This window comes from Austrofundulus limnaeus, unplaced genomic scaffold (genome assembly GCF_001266775.1).
Source record: "Austrofundulus limnaeus strain Quisiro unplaced genomic scaffold, Austrofundulus_limnaeus-1.0 Scaffold149, whole genome shotgun sequence".
Lineage (NCBI taxonomy): Eukaryota > Metazoa > Chordata > Actinopteri > Cyprinodontiformes > Rivulidae > Austrofundulus > Austrofundulus limnaeus.
Genome location: NW_013952551.1, coordinates 305076 through 315679, shown reverse-complemented (window position 1 = coordinate 315679; position 10604 = coordinate 305076). Strand labels below are relative to the sequence as shown.

Sequence of the window (10604 nt, the reverse complement as noted above, 5' to 3'; positions counted from 1 at the left end):
ATTCAAAATACCTTGGAGGAAATGTATTTTCAGATGCCAAGTAAACTGCATCATAGCGCGTGCGAACCCCCCTCCCCCCGAAATGGGTGAGACAGAAGCGGAAGGTGGTTCTTAAAGAGGCAGAGGCCAATTTCAAGGCGTTTAGAAGAGGAAGTGATGAGAAGATAAGTTTATTTTCTATTTAAACATAAAAACAGCATTTTAATAACAGCTAAAGATGACATAAATACTTTGTTATGGTATAGTATTTAAATATATGCCTGAGAAACACATAATATTGCCCCGTTAAACATAAGTTATAGGTATGTAAGCTAAAGTATGCACAGGTTCCCACATATTAAATGGAAATTTCTAAGTTGACATACATGAGAATCCAGCTGTAAAGTGAAAGTGTAACTTATTTTATGTGTTCACATGAAACAGAATAAAAGATAACACAGTCACAATAGCTAACAAAGTTTATTTATCTGTTTAAGAAAAAAGTTAAACGATAATTACAACAAAAAACAAAAACAAATTAACCTCAAAGGGCGGTAAAAATATAACAAATACAATAAAATAATTATAATTAAAGTGGAAGAACAAAGAACTTCCAGCAGCCAAACAAGAATGGCACCTCTGGGCTTTGTGTCACAACGAAGAACTTATTTCATAATCACTGAGCAGAACGGAGCTCAGTCATTCTAGTTTGTGACGCAGATCTCAGACACCAGGAGACGGCAAAACTTGGCTGAATTCAAACTGCATCGGGAGGAGAAGGCGTGAAATGCAATACAGCAATCACAGAATTAACGTACAGCAAGTTCACAACGCAAGAGAAAACTGAAAATGCTCATCACCTCTTTAATTAACATGACAGGTGAACATCAAAGCAGCCACATCACTAAACCGCAAAGCATCAAACAGCTTTACAACTTAGAAAATCATTTTTGCCCCGCAGTAGAAACAACAGAGGAGCAAAAAAGTGCACTACAACAATGTATCTTCATATTTAAAGGAAAAGAAGAAACAGAATTCAGCAATAAGTAACAAGGTCAATAATAAAAACACATAATAAGCCTGCTTACAGATTAAACAGGAGCTTTAATTCAGGTTTGTGAAAACGTTCTCATCGCACACATTCATGCACACACACTCTCACATTCTGACACACATTGATCCTTCTAGTCGGTTTTTAATATTTGAGCACACTCATGGCACGTCAGTACTGGAACTTGAAACAGGCTCAATGTGAGAAATCTACAATTATTAACAGCATTATTTACAATAGCTATTGTGTTACTCTTTTAAACAGAGCAGATATTTAATGTTCCACATAGATTTTGCAATATTTTTAATAGCCCGTGGTGGATCAAACATGTCCCTGGATCTCTGTGTTCCTGACAAGAGAGGTGGTCGGTACCAGACTAGTAAGCATGTTTTTTTTATAGTTAATATAGGTCTACAGAGGATCAGTGACCAGAAAAACAAACACTGATGTTACTGATAAAAAGCCACTGTTCTGTTTTATAACAAATATAATTGAGAAACTACACAAAATATTAATATGGTAAAAAAAATAAAAATTAAATGAAGACATATGTGTGAGCTTACCTATCTCAATGTACTATGCTGTAATATAGGATCGTGGTCCAACAAACCCAACAACATAATAATGCAACACATTCCTTCATTGTCATTTAAAGGTGTCAAGAGACTGGAAAGTGCAAAATGCATTTGCGTTGTAATGTCAGCAATTGGAAAAAAAAACATGGGGGAACAAACAAAAACAAAAAAATCTTCCAAAATTTAAGGTAGCCCTGTTATTGAGAGTTTGAAGGTGTACTCTGATATGTTTGTCTTACACCCCTGTGTCACCAACCACCCTGCAGTTAAAGAGCACAAGATTTACAGAACCAGCATGAAGCTGACTCAGGAAAAAGGATAACAAAGAAAGAAGCAGGAGATGCTTAAAGAGAACAAGATCGACAGCAACGAAAGCTAAAGTAGGAAATTAAAAAGTAGTAAAGCTGAGTTTGACACTGAGGCTTCTTCGTTATAGAACAGCCAAGGGCTTGTTTATGTTTCCTTGCTCATTGTTAACTCATTTGTAGCTGATTAATTAGAAAAACCCTGGGCTATGCATGCGTCAAAACTACAATGGAGTTTAAGGGCCACACTGCAAGGTTTTGATTTAATGATTAGGTCCTCTGGACGGGTTCTTCTTTAGTGAAACGTTTCCTCTCTCCTCCAAGAGACTTCTTCAGTCTGATGAGTTTCAGGTGAACTCAGCCTTATAAGCACTGCCTCCACCTGGACAAACAGGTTGGTTATATGCAAAATAGGGCCATCGCCTAACAATAGGTTTGATAGCTCTACTGTTCGTAGAGGGTCATGTGCTCCATCACCTGACTATCGTTGGGACCCTGATTCACACCTTATAGTCAAAAGGGGGCTGAGTCATGCTTACAATAACAGCGTTGTAGGAGGAGGACAACTGGGCACGAAGGCCTCCACTTCTGTTTAATGGTGGACGGTTTTTCTTCACAAAGATGGCTTCCTTTACTCCTCTCTCAAACCAACGTTCCTCTCTATCAAGGATGAGAACATCTTCATCCCTGAAAGAGTAACCGCTGGCCTGTAGATGAATGTAAACTGCAGAGTCCTGACCTGATGATGTAGCTCTTCTGTGTTGGCTCATTCTTTTGAACAGTGGCTGTTTTGTTTCACTGATGTATTACTGATCACTGACTAACCTGTTTGTCCACCATGTGGAGGCAGTGCTTATAAGGCTGAGTTCACCTGAAACTCAGGCTGAAGAAGTCTCTTGGAGGAGAGAGGAAACGTTTCACAAAAGAAGAACCCATCCAGAGGACCTACTTATTTTTTCTTTTTTTCCTACCTGGATTACTGAGATGCATCATGACGTCTTTGCTTCAAATTTCAAGATTAAAGTCATAACATGAAGAAAGTCATAATATTAAGAGAATAAATTCACAATAATGAGAATAACATTGTAATATAAGAAAAAGTTATTACGAAAATAAAGTCGTAACATAACGATAAAATCATATGTTAATTTCTACACAGAAAAAAAGCAGACTTACACGTCTTAGTCTTACAGTCTTACACAGTAAAATGAGGAATGTCGAGCATCTTGTGAAGTCATAAATTGGTATCAGTTAAGAAATACCTAATTCTTTTAACACATCATCATCATCAAATTATCAGTAGCAGGACTTTGAAACAATTGTGCCAAGACTATATGATAAACTGACAACGTATTTCAGTTAACGGCTGCATTGATGGATTTAGTCGTCACATAATGTGGACGGAAACATATTACGCCAACACCGACCCAAAAGTAATCACGGACTACTTCATAAAGACAGACAGAAGCTGTCCACAGCAGATCCAAGTCGACCCAGGAACGCAAACTTTTCTTGTGATAGTCCGACTATTCTCAAAATATTACGACTTTATACTTATAATTAAGAAAATAATCTTGTCATGTGGCCTTAATAGTCTGCTGCACAAAACGAACAAAAGAAGCAAGAAAAATCTTCCAAAATGTAAATTTACTTGCACTAAAAGAGATAACTAATTTAAAGACTTAATGATACAAAAAATAAAAATAAAAATAAAAACCCATAGGATGCTGAACCCAACCGCACGTCTCGAGTCAATTAAGCTCTCTGACCTAACACCCTCACTGCCACTATGGGGAAACAGAGGTGAATTAATTATGGATACAATCTGATTGTATTATACTGATCTACATGGGGCGTAAGCCATTTTCACTTTGTTAAATGTGAAAAATGTTTTAGTACCTGAACGATTAAAAAGGTTTTGGTTTATACATGTAGTTAATGATGAGCCTGTAGCATGCAGAGGCACTGAGTTTGAAGAGTTTATAGGCCTACTGTTAATCTCTGGGCATGCTTAGATTTCACTCAAAATCTGCATTTCTTTTCTGTTCTACAAAATTAGTTCAAACTTCCAAAGGAAGCATTCTTTTTTAATTCTTCATACAGATGCGCTACGAAATATACTGTACCAATTCATCCATACATAGTATATCATAATTTCTTCATATATTCTGTATACATGTGAACATCCCATGCAGCATATAAAACCTTAGCTTTGAATAATATTGTATAGAAAAAAATTAGGATTTTTCCACGACTGAACATGATAGTTTTTATTTCTGTTTTACTTTCAGGGTTTTAATGACAACTGATGAAGGAAGTCAAAACCCAACGGTGGTTCTCTGCAAAGAATGTTCTCATTAGGATACTGTTTGCAGCTCTCATGAAAGCACTGGCTTTGCATTACCAATCAGTGCTGGCAAAGCCATCCTACTTCAGCGAACGCTCTGCACCTAATGAAGCACATACTCAAGTCAGCTTGACACATGTGCCCTTTCCTTCATACCCAACATCGCCTTTTCATTGGATCAGTTTGTAGCACAAAACTCTTCCATAATGGCCTTGTTCCAACATGACATAAAAGTGATTTTGTCAATTTCACTGAAGTGGATCACATTTATATCACACACACACATCCAGCATCATTTTCAAGCAACATTTGACTTTAACTTGTTGCACTTTTGTTGTATTGACCTTGGCAAGATGGAGCCTGATCAACTAATTTGAGTGAATTACTTTCTTTTAAATTTACTTTTAATGAAACTGCAAACGCAGATAAAATAACAGCTCAACTCTAAATATTTGTGATGTGTAAACATTTCCAGGTTTAAGTAGACTGGTATAGTACATGTAATAGTTGGTCAAGGTATAAAATGCAAGTTTGTGTCAAAATCAGTGAGAGAAAAGAAATAACATCCCTGCATTCGGAGTGGGATCCATGTCTAGTTGGAAAGACCTGAGGTGTAATTTTGCAATGATTGTACAGATCTTGCATCTCTTATATAATTTTATAGTTTGTAACAAAAATAATGAGGAATTTGTGATCCACAGGTTGGGTAAACAGCTGAAGCCACAGTTTGAAGAATGTACCGTAAAAGGTACTTGGCTGTTTTTCCAAAGAAAAAAAAGCGTTATTCTATTACTTCTACTGTGCTACTCCGATTTAAGTCAAGTCAATTTCTAATGTAGTTTTATTATCTTAAAGTCTACAATTGAATCATGTCATTTATACATATTATGTATATTTACTCAATCTCCAATGGCTCGGTGGTGAAAAGGCAACTACTTGAAAAAAAAGAAGTGGTAAGTTATGGTCAGCTCATTTGATTGGGAGGGGAAAAACAATTAGGAAAACAATGAAAATTTATTTACATAAAGGACATCTACTCAACAAATATAATCTTTGCTGTCAAACAGTTTGTGTATTTGTAGGAAATAAGTGTGAAATTAGGCTGATTAGACGCTCAGTGAAGCACATTGGGGTGGCTGAGGCTACAGCTGCCCTGGTGGCATCAATGACACTGATGAGTTCTTGAGGGATTGGTGCCGTGTTTAAATTATGGCAATTCATAGATCGTGGCTAAAGAGCTTGAATGTCAGGGCACTGGCGCTTGGAGGCAAAGTTGGTCTCACTGGGCTCATAAGACAGTGGGGGCAAAATAAGGGGTTTGAGGGAAGACGTCCCACTGTTCTACTGCTCACCCATTTCAGCCAGGTCAGAGTTGGAAGGCGGCGTGGACGACTGGAGGTGGTTAGACGTGGCTAACTGGTTTGAGGAAGAGCTCTGGGGAGTCGGACTCGGAGCAGGGTCGGGAAGGGTCAGAGTTTCGGGGGCGGACTTTTTGCGAGGTCGATCCTTGGGAACGGAGAGGGACTCGGGCGCGTCGGTGCACATTGGAGTTGAGGGAGCGCTGGCGGGGCCGGTGGGAGCGCAAGAGGACAGGGGCATCTCACTAATGGAGATCGATGGGGGGATTACCCCAATCTTCTGGTTGGTGGCCTCCTGGATGGTGCGCTCAAACTCTCTCACTTCATCCATCGTCATGTCTGGAATGAAAAGGTATTAAAAGGAGCGTCATTTTTTATGCAATGAAGTGTCTACTTTACAATGCACAAGGTCTAAACATTAGAACCAGAGGAAAAGTATATAGGCAGAGTTGCACATAAGCGGCGCGCAGGTGCGCAATCAAGAAAGAAAAAGCGCACCAGATGGAATGTCATAAAGCTCCCTTGCGTACCTAAGATTGTACCTGAGATTGTGAAAACAACAGCTAGCAGGGTCGCAAATGTGACCTGATTTCTTAAAAACAAACAAAAATCCAGCCTCACTGGTATGACTGGATCGTCATTCTGTCAGAGGAGGGCAGCCGGACCCTGATGCATAAGGATTAAACAGACACTGCTTTCAACGAATCAGATGAACTCAAGAGCTGTTTTACCCAATCAGAGCAGAGCAGGGCAGGGCGGGACTTTCAGTCAGAGCTGTTTTCAGCAGAGACAGGTGCTCGAACAGCGGCTGCAGCGATCAGTCCTGACATCTCCTCCTGTACTCTGCTCCTGAACTACCAGAGACTTTGGTCTCTAAAACATAACTTTATATTAAATATATGTTCAGAGCGTTGTTATCCAACAGATCTGTGAGACTTTGCGTCAGTGACTAAACTCTCCTCCTGAGACACGGAACGCACCTCAGCGCAAGCAGGCTGTGAGTCTCTGAGATTCGCTGTTCGAGTTCTTCTAAACCATATTACCTCTAAATGAAGAACATTTATTTGCCCCATATCAAAGCAAAGATGAGTCTGTTTAATGTCACCCCGCATCCAAAAAAATAAAAATAAAAACTTATCATGTTCTCTAGGAGAATGAGTTTTAAATGTTATTTTAATTTATCAGAAAAATCCGCAAATTTCATTCTTCACAATTCTATGATAACAAGGGTGTTGATGTGCTAAACATGTTTATATTTAGAATCATACTGTGACACAACTGCTCTGGGATTAATGTAATTCGTTAAATGATAAAATACGAAGAATAAATAATTTTAAATGATTACATTAGCTGAAACCATCTAAATATAATCTTTTTGAACAAAATAGTCTTTTAAAAAGAAATCAGTCTAATAAAACATTTGCTGCTTGGTCTGGAGAGTGTGGAAAGCTGGTTTAAACAAGGCCAAAGACCTAGAAGGCCAAATAACAGGAGCTGTACATCTCAGGGTCATGCGTAATCTAACAGACATTTAAACATGAAATGTTCAGTTTGAGATGACACGTGCTCATGGGTCAGCCCATTGGCCACTTAGTTTACAAAATGTATGCAGAGTAAAAAACAACAAAACATAATAAAAAACTCTGATTTGGCATGATGTCCTGAGACATTGCCAGCTGATAGAAGGCATCATAAAACAGAACAGAGCAATAATAAATGCCCGAACACCCCTCTAGATAAATGTGTTAAATGAGTGAAGGAAAATATGTGCACCAAGCAATAACCCAAGGTTCTCCCCTGAGAACCAGACCAAAAATTTTATGTGCAACCCTGGTTATAGGAAATAAATTCAATTTTAAAAGACAACCGTGGCTTATAACACCCAACTGTGAAAAAAGAAAATGAGAGAGAAGACAGGCAATGAATTAAAACAAAGAAAAAGACACATACACTTGCTGCCTCATGGATCTCTATGTCATCCAGTGCAGATGGATTTGTTGTGGAATGCTCTTGCTGCTCATGGCAAACTTTAATGTTGGTTTTCTCATGCATTTTTCTCTCGTAATTCCGCACATCATCCAAAGTCATATCTGTAAGAAGTGGGTAAGGTTGCAACGAGGGTCAGCATGGTGTTACTTCTCCACAGGAGTGCTCCAGGTGAGAGTCAGATCAGAAACGGGAGGATTTGCTGGCAGAGGTAAAGCTTGGTTAGGGTTAAAGACTCAGCGAGGTTAATGCTAGCTTCCCAGGACCCAAAGAGAATGCAGGAGAGAGAGCAAGACAAATCCAAGCCACACAAGGAGGGAACGACGGGAATAGGTCCAGGCAGATTCAAGAAAAGGTGAAGCAAGGGAAGGCTGAATCTTTGGAAATACATAAAAGAAAAACCTAAAAGTCCCACTTAGTCCACAAGCAAAAACCATCCCATGTTAGAAAATATAAGGAAACATCCAGGTTTCAGGAGGAAGTGTTAGTGACTACAAGGGAGTGGAGTATGCGTCATGTCAAAGATAAAGGGATTATTTTCTATGCACCCTGCAGCTATAGAAAAAGCTAAAGAGTGGAGAGAAAGTATATCGATTGCAGCCACTTGAGTGATCACACAGGGTGGTCCTGTGTGCAAAACAGAGAAGCAGCTTTTGGCAGAAATCATACTTCAGTTTATCATTCATCTTTTTTTCATGCAACTTTCAGTTACTCCATGTAATTGTAGCAAGTCGGTCAGAAACATGATACATATTTAATAAACATCTTGTTCAACTAGTATCAAGCTTAAATACAGTGAAAATGAAATAAAACATTCTGTAACTTCAAATTGTCTACTTATCACTTTTAAAATGTGTTATTGTTTAGGATTCATGCTGAAAGAAGCCAACCAAGACTGGCAGTGGCAGAGCTAAATGCAGGTGGGATGAGTGCTCATGCATAAATGATGTCTGTGATTTAAACATTTCAAAGAACTGGCTAACATTTAAAAATAAACAAAAGAATAAGCGTTGCAACTATTCTGTAATCATGCATAAGTGCACACAAACTCCTTAAGCAAAGGTTTTCTGAAACATTTTGCTGTAACCACTGCATGCATGTCTTAAATTAAAAGTATGCTCGCACACATACCTATCCACTCGTCAACCCAAGCAAAAGCCTGTCTGTGTCCCAGCAGCAGCACATCTCGAACAACCTGAAAACACAAAGCGTTTTACTCCATTCATTACGGAGCATTTATACATAATTTGACCAAACAAAGTCACTGTAGTCGTTTCTCTCAAACTGCACACGAGGTGTCTCATGTTGCAAAGTGTGTATTCATACCAAGTCCTTTGGTCCACTTGTTTGGTTCGTATTAAAAGTCAATTTTATTTATTTATTTTTTGTTTGGTGTGATTTGCATTCACACAGTGCTTCTTTGCAAGCAAACCATAATTTATAAACAAAGCCATTGGACAGAAATGACAGGGGCGAGACAGCGTACAGACCCGGAGAGAAAGACACGTTATAATTACAATATCATAGAATTTCAAAAGCAGCTCATTCAAAGGCGGTTTCACAAAGATATAAATCTAATTTTGGGACGGCGTTTGCAAATGCGTGCCACAATCCAAAGGAGACTAGATGCTGTCCATGCCTTGACTCACGACAGGTTATTGTTTGTAGCGTAGGTAGCAACACTGAAGGGCTAACTGTTAGCATAATGCTTAGCAGTGTTGGCTTGTGAAGACCAAAAAGGCGTACGTTTCCTCTAGTTGGTTCAGGTCAAGGCGGGTCTGTATTCACACAAGGCGAACCACACCAGATTTCGAGAGGACCAAGACCACCTCAAAAGTGGGTCTCGGTCCGGCTGTTTGGTCCGCACCAGGGTTCACATGAGTGTATTCACACCTGCATAAAAGGTCCGGACCAACGGGGGAAACGAACTCTGGTCTGTTTGAAGTGGACCAAGTGAGTCAGGTGTTAAGTGTTAATTTAACATGTTTGTACAGTGTTGTTTAAAGTAACACAAAGTGATACTTGAGTAAAAGTACAAGTATCTTACCAGAAAATTACTTTGGTAAAAGTTAAAGTCTCCTTTAGGAATATTACTTGAGTAAAAGTATTGAAGTATCTGATATTTTTTGTACTTTATTAAAAGTAAAAGTATTGATTTAAAATGAGCAGTTAGATTTTCTGTAAGGACATTTATTAGGAGGTGACCTCCCAAAAACTGCAGAAATGACTGTTGTATTAAAATAATTTATGTTAAATTTAAGATGCACTAGTCCAGCTGTTTCAGTTTTTATACATATATCAAGGCTGCACAAACATTTTACCCAAAATGAAAATGTATCTGAGGGCTGCGGCCAAATGTAATAATATAATTCATGAAATACAAATACTTCTTATGTACAGAACTTTTATTTTAATGATTATGTCCTGCTGGAGTGTGACATGATTTGTTTGTGTACAAACTAATACAGTATCAGAATTTTATATATTTATACTTCTCATTCAACCACAATTAAACTCACTCTATAGGAGGAACAATTTATATGGATAGTATTTATTTTTTACAATAACAAGCTGGAATAAAACAAGCACAAATGAAATAAAAGTAATGACTTTCTACTTCTTGCCTTTTTTAAAAATGTAAGGAGTAGAAAGTATAGATAATTGTGTGAAACGTAAAAAGTATGCTGAAAAATAATCACTCAAGTAAAGTACAGATACGCAAAAATTCTACTTAAGTACAGTAACAAAGTATTTGTACTTAGTTACTTTACAACTCTGTGTATGACGTGTATGTATTATGTTAAGTTACTGAACTATAATATTAATAAACATATGTACACATACATATTTAATGAATATATTTTTATATACAGTGGTTTGCAAAAGTATTCATACCCCTTGAACTTTTCCATATTTTGTCACATTTCAACCACAAACATAAATATATTTCACTGGAATTTAATGTGAAAGACCAACACAAAGTGGTATACAATTGTGAAGTGG

General features: G+C 37.9%; 1 protein-coding gene across 2 annotated transcripts in view; it reads right to left on the bottom strand.

The window, feature by feature from the left end:
* Positions 1-5080: 5080 nt before the first annotated feature.
* Positions 5081-10604, bottom strand: part of LOC106523255 (phosphatidylinositol transfer protein cytoplasmic 1) — a 101210-nt gene continuing 95686 nt past the window's right edge. The window contains exons 8-10 of one of the 2 annotated variants that reach the window (XM_014016638.1): positions 8733-8796; positions 7566-7705; positions 5865-5954 (exon numbers count right to left, since the gene is read on the bottom strand). In XM_014016638.1, the coding sequence (XP_013872092.1) occupies positions 5949-5954; positions 7566-7705; positions 8733-8796 (210 nt within the window). In that variant the 3' untranslated portion in view covers positions 5865-5948. Of the gene's footprint in view, positions 5955-7565; positions 7706-8732; positions 8797-10604 lie in introns of both variants that reach the window. The other variant, XM_014016637.1, reaches the window with a different exon arrangement.